This window comes from Antechinus flavipes, chromosome 3, assembly GCF_016432865.1.
Source record: "Antechinus flavipes isolate AdamAnt ecotype Samford, QLD, Australia chromosome 3, AdamAnt_v2, whole genome shotgun sequence".
Classification (NCBI taxonomy): Eukaryota; Metazoa; Chordata; class Mammalia; order Dasyuromorphia; family Dasyuridae; genus Antechinus; species Antechinus flavipes.
In genome coordinates this window covers 274,693,420-274,716,879 of record NC_067400.1, presented here as the reverse complement: position 1 = coordinate 274,716,879, position 23,460 = coordinate 274,693,420, and the positions used below count along the sequence as shown (strand labels likewise).

At 33.7% G+C, this 23,460-nt stretch overlaps 1 protein-coding gene across 1 annotated transcript in view; it reads left to right on the top strand.

Annotated features, from left to right (window-relative positions):
- The window catches only part of IL1RAPL1 (interleukin 1 receptor accessory protein like 1), a 1,575,275-nt gene that overhangs the window by 1,496,610 nt on the left and 55,205 nt on the right, over nucleotides 1–23,460 (top strand). The window contains exons 7-8 of the mRNA XM_051985073.1: nucleotides 18,038–18,170; nucleotides 20,065–20,210. Coding sequence (XP_051841033.1) covers nucleotides 18,038–18,170; nucleotides 20,065–20,210 — 279 coding nt within the window. The remainder of the gene's footprint in view (nucleotides 1–18,037; nucleotides 18,171–20,064; nucleotides 20,211–23,460) is intronic.

The window sequence follows — 23,460 nt, the reverse complement described above, 5'->3', positions numbered from 1 at the left end:
ATTTACAGCATAGTAGCAGCCTCATTTTGTTTTATTTAGAAATTCACACTGGAATCCACTACTAACACACACCAAGAAGTTAATATACTATATAACATCACCTCACACTATGAGAATTAATAGCCTTTCTGCTCTCTTCACCTATTGCAAGCGATAGATTTCTGCAAGGATTAACTAGAAAGTTTAAAATAATTGCTACATTTCCATTTATTTAGTTTCAAAGTGATATGGCCATTTCCTATGAGAGATTGGGGCTTGTGATTATAATAAATAACTACACCAAAAAAGGAGTTGACCCTATGAAGATGTGAGAGATTTTATTAATCATTATTGAGTGGACTAGGGAATTTAGATTATCTCTTTAAAAAAAAAACAAACCCATGACAACCTAACCACTCCCCACCTCCAAAATATTTCCAGTCTTTTTATATTTTACACACACATCTCCAGACAGTGACACAATAGCTCTAGAACAAAACACTACATCTCCCCAATCCTGGGGTTTTCTTCAGTTGTCCTCCATGCCTCTCTTTCCCTTTGTCTCTTTGTCTCTGTCTCTGTCTCTGTCTCTCTGCCTCTTTCTTCCTTTCTCCCTCTGTCCTGGGACTTTCCTGACTTCCTTCAAACCCCATATAAAATTCCACCTTCTGAAAAAAAAATCTGTTTTTTAAAGAAATTCTTCTAAAAGATTTGATTCTAGTGCTATTCTTCAGTTGATTATTTCTAATTTATGATGCAGGTCTCTTATTTGAACAAAGTTTTTTTGCACCTTGTTACCCCATTAGAATGTGAGCTCCTTTGAAAGCAAGGAATGTCTTTTGTCTTTCTTTGAATCTCAAGGATTTAAAGCCATGCCTAGTACTTAATAACTATTTTTTGGTTGAATATTTTGTGTGCATTGACTATTTTTGGACCTTCCCCTTTATGAAATTGAGTTTCAGAAGTACTGGTGTTGGTACAAAAAAGAGAAGTTAGGAGGTAAAAGTAAGAAAATATTAGGTACTCAGTTGACAGCCAGGAAGGTGGAGAGAAGAGATGGGGACTAAGTAGGAAAGATTAGAGATCTTTCCTCAAAAGATCCTCAAAAAAAAAGTTAGAAATCTGGTTTAAAAAAAATACTCAAACTTGTTTAGTATTGACTAGTTCCAAAGAGATGGTAAATATTTAAGATAAAAATAAGTCCTAGGAAATTAGCTCATGGCTACAGACATAATGGGAAAAAAGCTACTAATAGTAGAATCCAAACTAGAATCCAGCTTATTATTTTTTGATGCCTTTGATAATTCTTTCAATGTGAGATGGAGGAGAACTTCATTTTGTCAGTAATGGAGAAAACAGAGAAAAATAGCTCTAGTCTTACATTAGGTATGAAAATCAATGTGAATTACAAATAGGAATTGAGATGACTATGAAAATTTGATCTATATATGAATTATCCTAAGATAAATTGAATAAAGAAAGCCTGGATATTCATTATTCACATAATCTGTATCTAGTTTGTACTTAGAGATTCTCTTATAAACTCTCAATGACTGACTGAACTTGTTTTGAGTAAGGGAGAGATACCAAGGGAAAAATGTGGAGGAAAGACTACGAATACAGAAACATAGCTTTAATAGAAGATCTTTGATCCCTTGGGTAGTAATAGAAGAAATTGATTCAGAGTTGATATTCAACTCAAGTCAGCACAGTTCAATGTACCAAGCAATTATTTAGTGTATTTTTTGTGTTGTCATTCTGTTGTTTTTCAGTCTCTTCTGGTTTTTTGTGACACCATTTGTGTTTCTTTACACAGGTACTGGGGTGCCATTTCCTTCTCTAGCTCATTATATAGATGAGGAAATTGAACCTAAGGTCACACATATAATAAGTGTCTGAGGCCAGATTTGAACTCAGGAAGTTGATCTTCTTGACTCCAGCACTGTCACTCTATCCACTGCCTCATCTAGTGCCCCCAAAGTGTTTATATGTGCAAAAACTTGTGCCTGATGCATAGAACATAAAGAGAAAATGAAAATTCTTAGCATCCATACGTCCAGATCTGGAAGGGACTTCGAAAGGCATTTTAGTTAACTCCCCACCAACTCTCCCTCTCAATACACACACACACACACACACACACACACACACACACACACATACACACACACACACACACACACACACACAGTTTTACAGATAGGAATATTGAGATTCATTTATTTTAAGTGACTTGCCCGGGGTCAGGAGTATCAAGGGCAATATTGGTACCCAGGACCTTTGATTCCTATGACAATGCTCTTTTCATTAGCTCACATTCCTTCCTGTTTTAGAGAGTATACTAGGGGATATAACATTTACACAGATGGGCAAATACAAAATAATTGGAGGAGAGATAGAATTCTAACAACTAGGGGATCAAGAAAGACTTCCTCCAAAAGAATGAGGGAATTTGTTTTGCTTGACTATGCACATTTGCTATGAGGAATTTTTTCCTGCCTTTTCTCTTTATTTTCCAAAGAGGGGGTAGGGAGAAAGAGAGGGCATTAGATTCATTAAAAAAATAAATAGCTTTTAAAGTAGAGGGGATGCTATGGATATGGGATATTGAATGTCTTTCAGATGAGATCATTGTCTTGTTAGTCTTCCTTAATTTTTACTCTTCTATGAGAAATCTCTTATGGAATGGAAATATTCTGAAAATGTTTGTAATATAAAAACAAAAGAAAAAAAAAAGCCTTCTAAGAAGTAGCATCTGAATTGAATATCATAGACCTGTAAGGAACCGATTTAATTTGTATAGAAAAGATTGTACAAAGACAAAGAAGCCTGTCCCTATGAAATGTAAAATTCTCTTCCATGTTACATATCATTTTGTACCATTCTTGTACTTTTGTCTTATAGTATTCTGCCTTGGAATTATAATATTCCAATGGCATGATTATATATGTGAGTAATTGATACTTAATGGTTAATTAATGAATCAACCAAAATGTAAAGTTGATTTGGTATCAGATTCTGGTCTGATACCATAGCACTTTTTTTTGCTTGTCTTAGAATACTTCCCTCTTTATTTCATATTATAGTTATGTATGTGCTTTACTTTCCTACTAGATTTGAAACTCCATGAATGCAGGGACCATATGTTATCTAAACTGCACATTTCCCTCAGCAACTAAAACAGAATTTTGTACATGATAAGCACTCAATAAGTTTTTTGTGGGAAGAAAACTGCTGAGAAAAACAGAGAAAATAAAATATTTGTTGAAAGAGTAAGAAAAACACCATTAAGGAAAGTTATAGACATTAACAGAAGAAAAAGTTTTACAGAAAGAGGGGTTGTGCATATCAAACAGGATTAGAACCAAAAACACACCACTGGATCTGAGAGGTCACATGGTATAACAAATGGAATTATATATTGCTTGTCAGTAGATCACAATTTCAGATCCAGATCATCGATTTGCTATTTATGTGATATGTACTAGGAAACTGGGTTTAAAACCTCTGTGCATTTGGACAAGTCACTTAAACCTTTGGAGCCATAATTTCAATATTTTTACTATTAGAGAATTGGATTAATTGGCATCTCAGGATCTGCCCATATCTGATGTTATGATCTATGTCTTTTGATGGGTAGTTAAGAAGTCATTGATGGGGAGTTTTGTGAAGCCTCTTACTGTAGAATGACAATAGCAAAAACTAAATTGTAGGCAAGTGTGTGGTGAGAGGGAAGAACAGATGTAGATCACTCTCAAGAATTTTGATAAATAATAATATTACAGGCAGCTAGGCCTGCCATGTAAACATGTAAAGCTGATAGGTAAGGTCTTGAATTACACAAAAGGGAAGAAAGATAGGAAGAAAATTAAAACAGAATTCTAGAGATAGCCTTTTCTAAAACATAATCCTGGCCTGATGCTCCAAGGAATGAACCTATACCATGGAAACTCCCTTATTATTAACTTTAAGATTAGGAATCTGGGTTGATCATACTGGATTTTAATTTTCCTGAACAACTCCTAGTATTAGAAAAGAATGAAGTAAATATATTTTGCTTCTCTCTAAGTGACTTAGTTCTTTATTGGTTTTCTGAACCTAGTGCATTGCATGTTATTATCTTACCTAAGTGAACATCATCATCATTTAAGAATTCCTACTTTTTTCTTTAAATACTTGGATTCTCAAATCATCTCTCTAAAAGAGTGTCATTGACCAGATCTTTTCTATCTCTAGAAGAATCTGCCTTTGAATTGGGGGTTTCTAATAGCTAAAATTGCCACCATTTAGAATTTTCTGTGTTTCTATCTTTGTGTGTGCGCATCACTGATTTTCTTTTTTTTTTTTTCCTTTTTCTCTCTTTCTTTTTCTCTATGTGTCTCTGTCTCCATTTCTGTGTGTGTGTCTCTTTCTCTCGCTCTCTCTCTATTTTCCTCTCTGTGTGTGTGTGTGTGTGTGTGTGTGTGTGTGTGTGTGTCTGTGTGTGTGTCTATGTCTCTCCCTTCCTTCCTTTCTTTCTCTGTATCTCTCTGCCTCTCTGTCTCTTTCTTAATATCATCACTTCTCTTAGAGTCAAGTACTTGAGTGTATGCATTGGCTTCCAGTCTCTCCCTTCTTCTATTCATTGTCAACAGAATTGTCAAAATCTTTCTAAAGCTCAAGTTTCATCATGACACTGCCTTGGTCAATAACTTCACAGCTCCCAATGGAATCTAAAATAAAATGAAAATTTTTAAGCTTGACATTTTAAACCCTTGACAATCTGGTCTCAGTCCACTCAGGCTTTTTACTATAGTGTCTGCTACATAGAAATAAATGTTTTATCTAGCTAACTATATAGGCCTAGCATAAAGTAAGAGTTCACAAAGGTTATTCCCCTTTACACACTGTCCATCCCAGTCAAATTTGTCTATTTGATGTTCCCTTAATATGGTCCTCTATTTTCATTGTCCATGACTCTGAAGGGGCTGTTCCTCATACCTGAATGCACTTTTTACTTATGTCTCTTATGATCCCCACATTCCTTTATTGTTCATATCACCTGTTGTCTCTTACAGGATAGGATTCATGATACATTTATTTTTGTATAATTTCTTTTTCCTTTCCTAAGTATCATGTATATACTTATATATGTACATGTTTTATCTTTCTCAAGTAGAAAATAAGCTTCTTAAGGGCAGAGAATTGTTTGTTTTTTGGGGTTTTTTTTTTTTTTTACTCTTTATAATAGCACCTAGCAAAAAGAAAGGCTTAATAGATTTTGGTAAATTAAACTGGATTTGCACTTCTGCTACTACCTCTCCAGTAATTCAGTGACCTAGAACACTGGGTTCAGGAGCTCTCCATATTATACCATTACCCTACTGCTGCTTCTTAGATAAAGTGCATACCATTTTGGGGATAAAAGAGGAACTGATTCTCTCCCTGGGGAACTGCTTTGGTGTAGGTACCTTCTCTCCTATCTCCCAAGATCAAAGACCATTTGGGGATTCTGATTTCAGAAGCTCACTTTCTCTGGATTTTTCTGAAAATATGTGATGGAGCTAGGAGATAAAGAGGAGGGAAGATTTGGTCTAAAGAAATATAACTTCAAAAGTAGCTCAGGCTGTAATTCCTAAGACTATGTCTCCTCCTCCTCTCTAGAGGCAAAACCTGCACCCCTTTAACTTACAACTCTGATTTATGAGTTCCTTCATAGAACCACCATTTGAGAAAGTATCCACACCAACAAATAGGACTTATAATTTCCTAAATTAATTCTCTACCTTCTACCACCTATGGAATCTTCACTTAGAAACACATACCCACTTTTCACTCCTCCCTCCACAACCATTTCATTCTGGTTCCTTTTAAGTTCTGTCTCCTTCATTAGAATATAAATTTCTTGAATAGACTTTCTTTTTACTTGTGTTCCCAATATTTACCACAATGTCTGCCACATAGAAATAAATGTTTTATCTAGCTAACTATATAGGCCCAGCATAAAGTAACGGTTCACAAATGCCAGAATAAATTATTTCTTCCCGATTCAATAAGAATTAAGTAATATCTTTATCTTCAACGACGCTCCCTGGGAACATGACACATTTTCCACAGGAATATATAATCAAAATCCCAAACAAAGGCTTACTGCTCTGTAAACTCAGCAACATATTTAGATAATTTCCCAATCATCATCTCTACATTAAGAATCACTTACGATTGGAAGTCTGTGCCAAATCTCTGCCATTCTTCAGGAAAGAAATCTTGTAATGGTTTTAAATAACTAGGTAGCACTAGTAGTCACTGTCTAGGAAATCCAACACTCATGATGGCTATTTGGGCATTCCCCATGGAGCCAGAAGTTCTGTGTAGCCATCCCCAGGAATAATTCACCATACTTTAGAAAGGCTAGAGGAAGGATGACTATTAGAGAAATGCCATAGACATCATATGTAGTCAGTCATCTATGCAAAATTAGCATTAATTAGTTTGTGAGCCTCTTAACCTCTCTGAGCTTGTTTTCTTTTTCTAAATTGAAAGGGCTGAACTAAATGGACACTCTTAATATCCTTTCCAGCTTTAACATTCCCTAATTCTCTGATACATCTTAAAAGCTTCTTAGGCTCACCTCCGCCTGCTATTCTTTCAGTATTATGTGAAGCTTTTTGGAATAGGACCCATTCAATAGTACTGTGAGAAGATAAGGACATACTTTCTAATTGATATTGTTTTAGAATAAAATGAAGAGATTGTGTTATTGGGTTTTTTTCCTTTTTTTTTTTTTTTTAGCAAAAGTTTTCTTTATATAGCACTTCATTATATTCTACTACATGCAATTAATGATGCAAAAACAATTTAAATGGTCTGTATGAAATATTGTCTTCAAGTACAAAACTCACTACTTGTTAATTGCAATTAGCAGGTTCTCTACATGCTGATGCTTTTAATTAAAGAAGGCAATTTGTTGTGTTAAGGGTTTTTTCCTAATTTTCAGTTGTGTGACTAGTGGTGTTGTTACTGCTGTTTGTCAATTGGTTATCAATAAGCCAGATAGTGTCCTCTAGTGGAGAAAGAATCTCATTTATCAGCATGTTTAGATACAGCCAAATGATAGATAGCTAATTAGAAGAATATTGCACTGAAGAACAAATGTTGCTGCCAATTGGAATTCACTGGTTGAAGTGAATGTTTTTCCCCGCCAAGGTCTTTCACACACTGTGGTCTGTTTTGGAAGTCTGCTATATAGTGAGCATTGTTACCAATTTAGATAGCAAAGGATTTTTTATGATCAATTTTAAAGTGCTTCCATCTGAACCTGGTGGATTTGTGCTGACAATGCATCTTTCCCTAAAAAGCTGCAGAAGCATTTAATGCAATTTACCATCGCTTTTACAGAAATCAACTAAAGACAGCAAGAATACCATTATCATTGTGACTTAATTCATAGTAAATATGCACTGGATGCATGATGTAGTCAATGATTTCACTTTATTGTTATTTAAAGGAAAATAAATATGTTGAAGGAGAAATTAAATTAACCTCTTACTCTTATATAAGTGAAAAGCCTGTTTCAGTATCTTGATACTGATTTTGTTGACAAACATTTCTTCCAGAGTGCCTTGTCTCAATCTATGCTAAGATGATTTAAGAGGGGAATTAGTACTATAACTGGAATATCAGAGAAATACCTGTTATTTTTCAGTACCTAAGTGAGAGAGGATTGAAGACATGTAGTTTGTTTGAATCACTTTTTATCAGAAGCTGAAATTATATTATCATTGTATCATGTTGAAGTAAGTTGGTGAGACAGAATGATAGAAAAGGATGATTGCTATTGGTAGCAAGTTAGAGATTTAGATTTATACAGAATAAAAGGGGAAAATATATTGATATGATTCTTACAATAAAAAGGTCACAGGGTGTTTAAAAATGTACTTGATGATACAAATGATGTAAGGACAAACTCAAATCTTGAGGCAGATAGGTGGAACAGTGGATAGATCACTGGCCTGAAGTCAGAAGGGCCTGAGTTCGAATTCTAGCTTAGTCACTTACTATCTGCATAACTCTGGGCAAGGAATTTAATACTGTTTGCCTCAGTTCCTTCTAAATAGCAAACCACTCTAGCATTTTTGCCAAGAATACCCCAACTAAGGTCACAGAAAGCTAGATATAACTGAAGCAAATCAACAATAACAATTCAATTATCATGGACTTCTAAAGAGAAATTTTCTGTGCAGATAGACAAATTGGTCAGTAGGTTGCCTAAACAATGGTCGAAATGTTTTTCCTTTCCATCCGTGATTTATATGAACCACATATTTTTTTTTATTTCCTGCATTATCGTACTTTGCTGTTATGTAGGACATGTTGATTCATATATTCAATATTTCCTTTTATCAAGCATTCAATTCTTTCTTTCTAATAAATCTTGCTCATCGCTCAGAAATTTGTAAATCCTCCATGCCTTTCTGTAATTCTTCTCAGGCACATAGTACCTTGAAGGCTCTAGGGTGCAAGAAATTTATAGTTAGATATGCCATTCTGTTTGTATTCCAGACTGCAAAGCTAACTCAATAGTAACTTACTTAACATTAGAAAAGGCATTGTGATGGTGTAATGGATAGAATGATGAACTTGAAATCAAGAAGAAGTTAATTTAAATTCTCCTTTACATACTTAATATTTGTGTGACCCTGGGAAAGTTATATTAACCTTAGCATCTTAGTGTCATTCTTTGCACACCTGAAAAATCAGGAGGTTTTATTTAATTCATTGATATATTAGAGCAGCCTTCCAAGAGTTAAATTTTCAGTGTGAGTCATTTTTATCTCAGAAATTAGCAAATTTTATGAATTAGAGTTTTATTTGTTTTATTGTTATCTAAAAGTAATGAAATAATAGATATATAGTTAATAATACAAATTAAACTTAGAAGTGTGGCTTGAGTACATTCTCCCTATCCCAACCCAAACCGATCTCACCACCCTCTGGGCAGGATTTGCCTTTCTTTTTCTTGCATTTGTATCTGGCATTTTCTTTGATTATCTTCCACTCTTAGAATTCTCTCCCCCATCATTTCCTTTTTCAGGCTTCTAAGCCTTCCATTAATTGACAGCTAAAAGATCACTACTACTAATTAAAGACTACTTAAAAAGGCTAGGGTCTCCCACTGTACCCAGGGTCTTCCTGATCTATATCTGGTCACTGGATCTAGATGGTTCTGGAAGAGAAAGTGATTTTGCACAGTCTTCCTTCAATTAAATCCAATTCATATGTATGTTATGACATTACCTCCTTGATATCCTGGTGCTTTTTGAGAAAGAAGGACAGAGGACAATAAAAAAAATCACCTTCTACAAGAAGCCTTCCTTGATCCCTCTTAATGCCAGTGCCTTCACTCAATTGATTGTCTCTAATTTAAACTCTGTATAGAGATATATCTTGTGTGTACCTAGCTGTTTTCATGTTGTTTCCGCCATTAAACTGGGATCTCCTCGAGAGCTGTAGGGGACTGTTTTATTACTTTACCAACATCCCTAGTGCTTAGCACAAAAACTGGTACATAGTAAATATTTAATAAATGTTTCTTGTCTGACTGACTTTATCCTAAGAAATCAGTACAGCATCTGGCTCATAGTTACAAATTATTCAATATTTGTTGCCTTGCTTTGCTCCAGTTAGTCCCTAGCTAGATCCATTTTCCATACATACAAAAATCCAATTCCTAGCCAGTATTTCTCAATAACAACAGTAACAAGAACTGATGTGATATAATATTTAAAGATTTGAAAAGTAATTTAAATATGTCATGTCATCTGTAGTCTTCTCCCATTAGACTATGAGTCCCTTGAGAGCAGGGACTATTTCTTGCCCTTTCTTTATATTCCTTGGCACTGCTTGACACTTATTTAGCACCTAATATATGATTATTGACTATCTAATTCACTTTCACTCACAATAATAGTGTAAAATGAATGCTGGCAACATTTTCATTTTATAGATGAACAGAAAAAAATTAACAAACTTATCTGGATCATACAAGCAAGTGTTTGAGATAGAATCCAAATCTGTGCCTTTAGTCATTCAGTTAGTTAATAAACATTCATTAATAAACATTAATCAAGTTGCTAAGTGTGTACAGAATAGAGTGCTGGGCCTGGAATCAAGACCTGAATTTAAATCTAACCTAAGACACTTATTAGCTATGTGATCCTGGGCAAATCACTTTTTTTTTTTTAGAGTTTAAACTGACTGGTTTTAATTTACTTTTTTAAAAAAATATTTTATTTTATTTTATTTAATAATAACTTTATATTGACAGAATCCATGCCAGGGTAATTTTTTTACAACATTATCCCTTGCACTTGCTTCTGTTCTGATTTTTCCCCTCCCTTTCTCCACCCCCTCCCCTAGATGGCAAGCAGTCCTATATATGTTAGATATGTTGCAGTATATCCTAGATACAATATATGTTTGCAGAACCGAACAGTTCTCTTGTTGCACAGGGAGAATGGATTCAGAAGGTAAAAATAACCCAGGGAAAAAAAAAACAAGAATGCAGATAGTTCACATTCGTTTCCCAGTGTTCTTTCTTTGGGTGTAGCTGCTTCTGTCCATCATTTATCAATTGAAACTCAGTTAGGTCTCTTTGTCAAAGAAATCCACTTCCATCAGAATACATCCTTATACAATATCGTTGTCAAAGTGTATAATGATCTCCTGGTTCTGCTCATTTCACTCAGCATCAGTTCATGTAAGTCTCTCCAAACCTCTCTGTATTCATCCTGCTGGTCATTTCTTACAAAACAATAATATTCCATAACATTCATATACCACAATTTACTCAGCCATTCTCCAATTGATGAGCATCCATTCAATTTCCAGTTTCTAGCCACTACAAACAGGGCTGCCACAAACATTTTGGCACATACAGGTCCCTTTCCCTTCTTTAGTATTTCTTTGGGATATAAGCCCAATAGAAACATTGCTGGATCAAAGGGTATGCACAGTTTGATAACTTTTTGGGCATAATTCCAGATTGCTCTCCAGAATGGTTGGATTCGTTCACAACTCCACCAACAATGCATCAGTGTCCCAGTTTTCCCGCATCCCCTCCAACATTCATCATTATTTTTTCCCGTCATCTTAGCTAATCTGACAGGTGTGTAGTGGTATCTCAGAGTTGTCTTAATTTGCATTTCTCTGATCAATAGTGATTTGGAACACTCTTTCATGTGAGTGGTAATAGTTTCAATTTCATCATCTGAAAATTGTCTGTTCATATCCTTTGACCATTTATCAATTGGAGAATGGCTTGATTTCTTATAAATTTGAGTCAGTTCTCTATATATTTTGGAAATGAGGCCTTTATCAGAACCTTTAACTGTGAAGATGTTTTCCCAGTTTGTTGCTTCCCTTCTAATCTTGTTTGCATTAATTTTGTTTGTACAAAGGCTTTTTAATTTGATATAATCAACATTTTCTATTTTGTGATCAGTAATGGTCTCTAGTTCATCTTTGGTCACAAATTTCTTTCTCCTCCACAAGTCTGAGAGATAAACTATCCTATGTTCCTCTAATTTATTTATAATCTCGTTCTTTATGCCTAGGTCATGGACCCATTTTGATCTTATCTTGGTATATGGTGTTAAGTGTGGGTCCATGCTGGGCAAATCACTTAACTCTGTTTGCCTCAGTTTCCTCATCTGTAAAATGAGCTAGACAAGAAAATGACAAACTAATATTTTTGCCAAAAAAAAATGGGGTCATGAAGAATCAGGCATGACTGAAATGACAGAACAATAATAAAAATTCCATTTAAAGAAAGTATTAGGGTAGGTGCCTCTTCTCTCACATCTCTCTTTTCACATATATTTCCATGGTTCCTTCTTGATTCTCACTGATAATCTATCTAGTTCAATCCAGTCTTCTTGTCTGAGGCCTACTTCTTGCTTGAAAATCTCCAAGGTATATGGAAATTGTAAGGGTACCCAGGGAAAGGGTTAGGAGTGAAAGGAAGAAGTAGGGATTGATATTTAAAAATGTAGGTTTTTCCCATAAGACTTCTTTAATAGCTTGTAGTACAAAAAACTAACCAATCAAAACTGCAAAATAAAGTGACATTATATATAAAATTCTAAACTGCAACCCCTAATTCTCTACCAAGAGAAATGATTTATGTTTCATCATCTCTTCTTTAGGATTAAGATTGCTTATTAAGATTAATCTGAGAATTGCTGCTTTTTAGTGCTGTTTTCATTTACACTATTTTGTTATTGTTCACCTGTTTCAGTTCTGTCTTATTCAAGACCCCATTTGGATTTCTCGTGGTAAAAATACTAGAGAGGTATACCATTTCCTTCTCCAGATCATTTTACAGATTAGGAAACTGAGGCAAACAGAAATAGGTGATTTGCCCATGCATCTGTAAGTGCCTGAATCCAGATTTGAACTCAGAAAGAGGAATCTTCCTGACTGTATCCAATGCACCACCTTGTTGCCCTTACATTGTTTTAAACAATCTGAATACTGTTCCCTTGGCTCTGTTTACTTTGCTTTCATTCTTACAAGTCTTCACACGTTTCTTCTAATTCCTCATATTTATCAATGCTTATAGAGTAAGAGTCTCTCATGACATTCATATACCCTAATAAGTTAAGCCAGCTCCATTCAATAGGGAGGCTCCCCAATTTTTGACTCCACAAAAAGTGGTCCCATGAAGGTATAGAAAGTACATTTATATCTATTTTTGACCTTACTGGCAAATATGACAAGAGCTATTAGTTCTGATCCACTAATAACCTTTCTTTTGGTTTATGGGAAATTTTAGCCACAGTAGAGATAAATATTAATTTTCAGTTGAACACCTGGCTTATTAACACTCTCTTGTCAACCATTGTCATTATTTCTAAAGTAGAGCACATTCCCTTTAATGCATACCCCTTGAAAATCATTTATCAGTTGGAAATGTACTATGACTGTATGAGATCTGTCATAGCGCACAAAATGAGGTAAAAACTTGGTCATTTTTTTTAAAAAATCATGATAGTAATGTTGATTATATTTAAATGCCCAGTTATTGGAGAAATCTTTTGATCTTGGCCTGGGATTTAATAATAGCTTACATTTATTTAAAGCCTTAATTATTGCAAAGTTTTCCTAAGATTTTTCATAGTTGATATAGTATGTAAAAACTTGTGTCATAAAAAAGTTCATCAATGATTTGAATATTCAATTGCCAAAAACAAGGTCTTTAGGTTTGTAAGAGATACCAGAATTTATAATGTGTAAACCATTTCAGAGTATTGGATTATAGAATAACTAAACAACATCAGAAGGTGAAATCTAAATTCTAGTAATTGAGCCATAGTGAATGGAATGCTACTTAATTAACTGCCCAACTACTACTGAAAATTAAGTGGACACATAATTGTGTGACTTTGAACAAGGAGAAGTTATTGACTGATAATGAATTTGTTCCATTGTAACTAGTGCCATCTGAATTTTGTCATTAAAATGTATCAATATTTTCTCTTGCATGATGGTGCCTAGACATCTTTTATTTATTCAATTTTAAAATTCTATAGAAATAATTTATGAAGAGCTTAATATACTCAAAGCACTTGAGTAAAGATATAGGGACAAAAATGGAATATGCCATACCCTCAACAAGTTTACATATGCAGTATAGTGGAATACAAATTTGGAATCAGAACTCTAGGTTCAAATTCTATCTCTGTGTTTTATATATATATAAAAACACAGAGATAGAATTTGAACCTAGAGTTTATATATATATATATGTACATATATATATATATGACACTGGTTTGAATTTGAGCAAGTCACTTGTAGTCTTTGTATGCTTCAGATATATAAAGGATATTTTTTTCTTTAAATTATTGACCTCTGAGACCCCTTCCAGGTTTAAATCTATGATCCTTTGTTGTGCTGGGAGTGGAGTTAGAAGAGAAGGGAAAAATAAATTATGGGCATAAATAAATACAGTCCAAGTAATTTTGAAAAAAGAGAGAAGGTATTAGGGGAGGCTTAATAGAAAAATTGGTTACCTTAATCTCAATAGAAGTTGGAAATCCCAAAAAGTTAGTGATGAAGAGGGAAAGCATTCTAAGTATGGAGATTAGCATGTCCAAAAAAACACTGAGTTTACAGAAAAGCTAGTGATCTTTTTGGATGGCATGTAGAATTTGTGAAGAAGAAGAATATCAAACAATATTGGAAAATAAGTTGAATCCAAATTGTACAGGGACACAAATGTCCGCCTATGGGATTTGTACCTAAACCTAGAGGCAATAAAAGAACAACCAAATGTTTTTGAACATAGTAATGGTGTGATTAGACCTATGCCTTAAGAAGATTATTTCTGGAAACTATATGGAGGATGAACTAGAGAAAGGAGAAACTGGTGGCAGAGAAAGCAATTAGTAGGCTAATGAAATTGTTTAATCAGGAGATCATAAGGATCTCTGTAATAATAGTTCTGGAAGTATAAGTGCAGAAAAACTTTTATTTGTGGGAAGCAGAAGTAGAATGGATGAGTGATGGAAATTGATAAGGTAAGGGAGATTGAGGAAAAGAAAAGATTCAAAAATGACTTGAATATTATTAATCTTATGTGAATGGTAAGTAGTAGTTCCCTCAGTAGGGACATTTAAATGAGGGACATTTTTGGAACTGGTATTTAAGAACCTTACTATATCCTGAATTTAATTGTTTGTGAACAGAGCAAGGTGAAATACCATAGGGTATCATTAGGGTTCTTTTGGAATTTCGGGATGGAATTAGACTGAAGAAGAGATTCATGACTAAAGTTTCTTGTCTATATCCCATATTGTGTTGGACAAAAAAATGACAAAAGGACACTTTCAAGATCTCTCTTAAGAACTTTAAAATTGATTGTATGACATGGGAGACACTGGCACAGGACTGCCTAACATGGTGTGCCCTCATCAGAGAAACAAAGCTGAATGATGAACAAAGCAGAACTGAATTAGCTCAAAAGAAATGCGAGATGCACAAAGAGAATCAAATGAATCAACCCCAAATGTTGTTCCTAGATTCAATTTGTGTCCTACATGTGGTAGAGCATTCCAAGCTTGTTTTGGTTTGTTCAGCCATAGTCCAACACACTGTAACTGAACTCTAAAATAAAGATGTCATTTTGGTTCACTTCGAGAACAAAGACCAGCAACTAACTAGGAAACAGAATAAAAACAGGAATCCTTTTTACTTCTTCCAGCTTCACAGTAAACATAATTAGCCATACTTGGGGGTATCTATTACAATTCCTTCCTTTTAGAAGAAACAGACTAGTTTGAAGTTAATTTACATAGTATCCTAGCAATACAGACTATTTTTATGCATGAGTTATATAAACTAAATCTCAGGCATTTGTTGTTTTCTGACTTTTGAAAATTTACAATTAAATTCAAAGTATTATCTTAAAAAGACCTTTTCTGTTATTCTGGAGCTTATCAATTAAACAATATTAAACATTCTCTTGACTAGTTTGTGTCAATGTAATTTCCTTGTTAACATTTATAATGTCTAAAATTTCCATCATGGACCTTATAATAATTTCTATAGAGATCTCCATAACACATAAAAAGAATTAGTAGAACAAAAATTAATTTACGCCAATAACTAACCATTTTAATTTGTTTTCTTGCCATTTATTTATACCAGTAATTTAAATTCTATATGAATCCAGATAGTTGAATTTTAAGTTGAAATATAACAGTTCAATTACATGCTTTGCTATTTCCTAGATTTTAAAATTTGAAATGTAAAGCAAAATCAGAATAGGACATAATCTTTAACTACTTGTAGCAATTTAGGATGAAACAATTGTACTGATTGCCATTTCCCAAATAGACAAATAATACTTATGGAAATAAATGAATGATATAGTTTCATAGGATCATGGACTCCTAGAAATGAAATGACCTTTATTGATCATCTAGTTCAATGCCTTAACTTTATACATGCCTCAAAAATTCTTTAAGAACAAAGTATTGATCCTCTTTTGCTCCCTGTGGAGATAGTTAAGTGAATGAAATAATCATTCCCTTCTACATGCCTTTACTCTTATTTCACAACTTGATCTAAAGGTGGGTGAGCAGATAGGTAAGTAGGTAGAAAAGTTTATTGATCTATCTCCCTTTAAGAAGAGCATTAATAAAGGATCCTCCTTTATTTTTCACATAAGTTATCATGAGGCAAATGCTTACTCATTGCTTCCTTCTTGAGAAAACTAGACTGCTGGAATTTCTTCATTTGCATCCTTTCCCCTTAGAAATGCCAAGGGGAAGAAAAGGACAGAACTTAGAAGTTCATATCTTCCAACCTAGACATGGACAGAGTGTTTACACTTACTCAGAATAAATCTAGGTGAAACATTGAAAACTTCTGCATGCTAATAATAACAATGGCAGTGACTTTTAAAGCTACTATTTTACTATTACTACTATGACTACATTTACAACTATGATTACTCTTACTATAACTACTACTACTACTACTACTACTCCTACTCCTCCTACTCCTCCTCCTCCTACTACTACTACTATTACCACCACCTCCTACATTGTCAATGAATTTTTGAGTTTTACCAAGTGCTTTATTTGATCCTTCTAATAATCCAATAAATAGGTACTAATTTATTTATTTTATCACAAGCATTTTGTCCATAGTTACAGACGCATTAAATATAGGGCATAGGAAGTTTGGGTTAGACATTTCCTGAATCCAAATTTGGTACTTTGTGGAGTGTATTATGTTTTTTTTCCTTTTGTTCTATGGTGGTTATATGCAAAGTGTAATATTGTTTGGAATCAAATTCTGATCTCAGAATTGTCTTGAGATTACTTAGTTTATCACAGTTTGAGAACTGGAAACAGTTATTAAGATAGGAGAAGAAATGTATTTGTGATTTTTGGGGAGGAAGATAGATTCCTTGAAAACATACTAGTACAGGCTGATAAATTGTCTTTAGTTTAGGTAGATGACAAAAGACTAGGAGTTAAAGTTGTTTTTTGGTAGCTTTTTAGTTCTGTGAATAAAGAAAAAGGATTTTTGCAAAGTCACACAGTTAGTAAATATCTTAGGTCAGAGTTGAGCTCAGAACAATGGTACTCTATCTACTGTGCTATTGAGTCTACTGGATCAGAATTTGAAATGCTTCAGATACTAGGTATGTGCCTATGGAAAATCATATAATTCTCATCTCCCTTCATTTCTTCCTCTGTAAAATAAGAATCAGCACCTATCTCACAGGGTTGCTGAAAGAATCAGAAGGATAGCAAAGACAAAGAGCTACCTATATGCTAGCTATTTATATTATTATAAATGATTGTCTTAAAGATTTGTCTAGGACACTAAGAGGTCAAGTAACTTGCTCATGTTCACAGAGCACTGCAGTGTTTGGCAGTGGTAGAACTTTAATCTGCAACAACAACGCAACAACTTTTCCATTTTTTTTTTTTTTACTATCAGGCTAACTATGTTTAGTATATGTTCAATAGTTATTGTCATTGTGCTAGTTTGATGCCTCCCATCCAGTCTCAATAAATTTAATATGTTTGAGCAGTGTTAATAATTTTGCATCTAGAGATAGATGATGCCAAGGATTATATTAGTGTGGCTTTCTTCCTATTTGTATTATTGTGCACAGATATGGATGTTACTGACTTAAAATTAGACTTTTCATAGACTAAATTAGATATTTGTAATATTTTTAGGCAACCTTGGATTACTAGATTTTTATTTTTCTTTGTCAAAGATGTGGCTTTCATTACACATTCTCATACATATAACGACCTAAATCACATGAAAAAAAATTATCAATATTTCTCACTTCAGTGACCAAACCACTCTACCAAAAGCATATGCTCTTTATTTTTGACCTAAGTGCAAAAACATAAATCTGAAAAGTATCACTTATAGATTAGTATTGTATTATACAACCCTCAAAATGATCAAAGTCTTTCCTTCTAGCTTGTTCAACAAATTAAATATTTTAAAATAACATGTTTTCATTATTTCTTTGTAACAGGCAATTTGGCTAATCTAACCTGTCGAGCATTCTTTGGATACAGTGGAGATGTCAGTCCTTTAATTTACTGGATGAAAGGAGAGAAGTTTATTGAAGACCTTGATGAAAATAGGGTCTGGGAAAGTGACATTAGGTAAAACATATATTGTTGTCAGTATTTTATTTTCCTTTTACTATATTCAATGAACTTGCTTAGATAGAAAATGTAGTCCTGAATAAAGAGAACTTTTTTTTTTTTATTGCTACTCTGACAAAAAAAAATCCTTTAACACTGAATGACAGAGAGGAAAATTTGTTAAGCGAATGACTGATGAAATGCAAAACAAGTATGCCAATTGAGAAGTTACAGGAAATAAACATGTCAAGAATAGTTTTCACTAAGGAATACAGTATTGTTCAAGAGATCAAAGTACAATAAAAATATAGAAATTGTGATAGTGTGATTTTCCTAAGTGTTCTCAATAATAGAAGAAAAAAAGAAAAAGAAACATTATCAACCTACTTGATATAGAATATTGTAACATTCCTATCTTTCCACATATACTTCTTACACATTCTAATTAACTAGTAAGCTGAAAAGCACTTGAGAAAGTATAAAATATGGGCAGCAAAATGTATTCCTTGTATGAAACCTTCCTTATTCTGGCTTTGATGCACAAATATTTATGTGGTAGAGATGACAAAGAGGAATAAACTTGCAAAAATAATCAAGGTTGAAGAGAGAAACCAAAATCCCCTGCACCTCTTTCTTCTGGCTTCAAGGTCTGTCTGCATTACTCACTAAAATTGTGCTTCATTACAGCTACTGAATCTTAAATACAATTTAAATGTACAAGGTTATACTAGCCGCAATAAATGCCTTATGACAGAATCAAATCGATGAATAAAGTTCTGAACTTTATCTTCATCTGAAGATCACATTATCTAGGGTAAGAGAAGCAATTTTAGTATTTTCTGTTTGTCATCTTCAACATGTAAGCCGATAAAGGTAACAGAAAAAAATATATTGTTCAAAAGAAGATAGACCTATGCAATCTTTTGAGCTTATTCTAATCAAGTTTCTCTTCTCTGGGCAGTGGCAAGATAGAAGCAGGTATATCTCACCCTAGTGTATTCTAATTTTATCATGCACAGCCCAGACCAAGTGTGCTATGAAATGTGGAATGCAATTGAGCAATATTTTTTTATTTAAAGCTTCACTATTGTCTTTCACCCAGAGACTTTGAACTTCAAAAGTTTAAAAGGAGCCATAAACCTCTTTACAATGGCTTTTGTTTGTTTGCTTGCTTTTGCTTGTTCTGGGAAGACTCTGAGGAAGTTTTCCATTTTCTCTCCTGAATATAAGATGTGTGCACGTATGTGGGTGAGAATTGAGGAAAGATAGAGACACAGCTAGAGGGTAGTATGAGAAAGTAGCTGGAGTTTAAGGAAATATCATCTATTTGCTGCATAGAATGCTAAACTTTTTGACAGTTAGTTGAGGGAACTTTTTACCATTCATTTCAAATGTCAGAATTAACTATTTTATCAGAACATTCAGCCTCGAGGTTAATAATTTCACATTTCTTTAAAAATAGGCAATTATATTTTATCATTAAAAAATGCCAGACTAGGGGCTTCAACTGAAATGTCACAATATCACAGAAATGTGTTTCTTGACATAAGCTGAGAAATGACTTTACAGCCTAAGACATCATAATTTTTCACCTACTTAGACCAACACCATACTCAACCTTATACAGAAAACAATTTGTAAACTTTTCTTCAAGGTGTCCTTCACCTCTCTGTTTTCACTATGTGTGTTGTCCTTCTCAGGAAGATAATTAGCTGCAACTGTCATTTGCATCCTCCTAGACAAGAATTCTCATTAAAAGTGAGGAACAAAGAGACATGATGTAATTTAATTAAGATCACATCAAACCATAGCCAAATTTGAAGATCAAATATTATAGATTGTGAGTAATATAGAAAATCAAAATCATGCATTAATCTGACAATGCGTATATTTGTGTATATGTGTTATTCAGGATTCTTAAGGAACATCTTGGGGAGCAAGAAGTTTCTATCTCATTAATTGTTGACTCTGTAGAGGAAGGAGATTTGGGAAATTATTCTTGTTATGTTGAAAATGGAAATGGACGCAGACACGCCAGTGTTCTACTTCATAAAAGAGGTAAAGATGACTGTTTTTTTTATGTGTATTATATATGGAAAGGATTTTTTATTCTCACCTTGACTCTGGGAAAACATGAGACATTTAAAAAAAAAGAATAATTGCTATTTTCTCAACAAAGCTATAATTAAAGTAACATATTAGCATTGCTACAAGGATTGTCAGTTTTTAAAAAATGTACAACAAAACATTACAATAATTTGAGTTTTAAAATGAATTTTAGTATTAAGTTTCTTTTTTTGTCACCATCATCTCTCTTCATCACCACTCTACCAGCTGCAAACCTTTCCTCTTAATAAAGAAAAACATTTAAGCAAAGTCACTAAACACATCTGTCTGGTTGTGTATGTTGCATTCCACATCTGCAGTATCTATTTCTCTGCTGAGAAGAGGATGGTTTGTTACCCTATCTGTTCTGAGATTGTTCATTGCAATTCCATTGGAGTTTAATGGTTCTTAATGTTGTGAAAATCAACATTATTTTAGCAATTTCACATATTGTCCTCCTGGTGGTGTTTACCTCCTTCTGAATCAGTTAATATGTCTTTCTGTGTTGTTTTTTCTTCTGAATTCCTCATATTTGTCATTTCTCAGGGTAACAATAATATTCCATTACTTATGAATTCCACAGAATGTTCAGTTGTTTCCTAGTGGATATCCATTTTCTTCTTGCTTCCTCCTCACAACCACAATGGTTGCTGAGTTTAACTAATATATTTTTGGGCAGGGTCAAACTGGGAATTTATTTTGCTGAAATATGCATGTTTATGATGATGGCTTTTGTCACCCTTTTCCTTCTATTATTCTTTTGGTTCAGTGATATGAAATAATGGAAGGAAAATCATACATGCATATAAAAATCAATTAATTTGCTAAAAAAACTTTAAAAAGAATAATAAGGTAGAGCTAAAACACTGTACTTGTTAATAAGTGAGTCATTCTTTTCTAGACAAAGGAGATATAAGATGAAGATAAAACCTAAATAAATCTCTGTTAGCATTGCTAAAGTGAATTTATACTACAGATACAGACATAGGAAGGTAGGTGTTTTGTTTAAAAGTCCAGAAAGGACATTGCAAATCAGATATTCCAGTAGCCTGTCTTAAGACATAATTGCTCTTAACCTTTAAGGCACTTGAAGGGATCAGCCAAAGAAATTCCCACTGCCTCTAAAGAAGCACTTCCTTGGTGTGTAACTATGGAGAAAGTGTCAAATAGCCAAACAGACTGGTGATTCCACTAGGGACTACCACATAATATACTTATATATAATACTTCTTTAGAGGCAGTGGGAATTTCTGTGGTTGATCACAATGCCCCTTCTGGACTTTTGAGTCCTTAATCATAGCAAAAGAAGCAAGTATTACTAACATAAAATCAATTTGAAAATTATTACACAAAACCCTATATCATATCTTTATCTTATTTTTAAAGGCCACCAGGAAATAATTAACTAATTCATTTAAGAATATATCTACTGGGGGAAAAAAAAGATCCTTGACCTAGCCTCAGCAAAAAAAGAATATATCTACTGATTTATGTTATTAGCACTATAGGATATCAATTTTGTAATAGATATTATACCAATAATAATTTCAGAAAAAATCTAAATAATATTGCCTACACTTTAAAAGTATTAATAAACTAAAGAACATGGGGCACAGGCTGCATTTTTCTCACTCTTCATCAGTGAATAAAAGGGATGAACAAGTTCAATTTTTTTTTAATGAAGAGCTAACTAAGCTAACAAATAGGATGTTTGAAAATAGGATTTGGATTTATGGACTTGGTTAAACAATAATAAAGATATGACAGATTCTTTTTTTAGAGGGAAATTTATTTTATTTTATTTTTTTAATAATTATAACTTTTTATTGACAGAACCCATGCCTGGGTAATTTTTTACAACATTATCCCTTGCACTCACTACTGTTCTGACTTTTCCCCTTCTTCCCTCCACCCTCCCCCAGATGGCAAGCAGTCCTACACATGTTAAATATGCCACAGTATATCCTAGATGCAACATATGTGTGTAGAACTGAATAGTTCTCTTGTTGCACAGGAAGAATTGGATTCAGAAGATAAAAATAACCTGGGAAGAAGAACCACAATGCAAACAGTTTACATTCATTTCTCAGTGTTCTTTCTTTGAGTATAGCTGCTTCTGTCCCTCGTTGATCAATTGAAACTGAGTTAGATCTTCTCTTTGTCAAAAAAATTCACTTCCATCAGCATATGTTCTCATACAGTATCGTTGTTGAAGTATATAATGATCTCCTGGTTCTGCTCATTTCACTTAGCATCAGTTCATGTAAGTCTCTCCAGGCCTTTCTGAAGTAATCCTGCTGGTCATTTCTTACAAAACAATAATATTTCATAACAGTCATATACCACAATTTACCCAACCATTCTCCAATTGATGGGCATCCATTCATTTTCCAGTTTCTAGCCATTACAAACAGGGCTGCCACAAACATTTTGGCACATACAGGTCCCTTACCCTTCTTTAGTATTTCTTTGGGGTCTAAACCCAGTAGTAGCACTGCTGGATCAAAGGGTATGCACAGTTTGATAACTTTTTGGGCATAATTCCAGATTGCTCTCCAGAATGGTTGGATTCATTCACAACTACATCAACAATGCATCAGTGTCCCAGTTTTCCCGCATCCCCTCCAACATTCATCATTATTTTTTTCCTGTCATTTTAGCCAATCTGACAGGTGTGTAGTGGTATCTCAGAGTTGTCTTAATTTGCATTTCTCTGATTAATAATGACTTGAAGCATCTTTTCATATGGCTAGAAATAGTATCAATTTCATCATCTGAAAATTGTCTGTTCATATCCTTTGACCATTTATCAATTGGAGAATGGCTTGATTTCTTATAAATTAGAGTCAATTCTCTATATATTTTGGAAATGAGGCCTTTATCAGAACCTTTAACTGTGAAAATGTTTTCCTAGTTTGTTGCTTCCCTTCTATTCTTGTTTGCATTAATTTTGTTTGTACAAAGGCTTTTTAATTTGATGCAATCAAAAATTTCTATTTTGTGATAAATAATGGTCTCTAGTTCATCTTTGGTCACAAATTTCTTCTTCCTCCACAAGCCTGAGAGATAAACTATCCTATGTTCCTCTAGTTTATTTATAATCTAGTTCATTATCAGATGTCCTGCAAATCTAACCTAAATGTATTTAAACTAAAAAGGATGAGGAAAAGATAGGAATATTTTTGTGTATTTCCCAAGACAG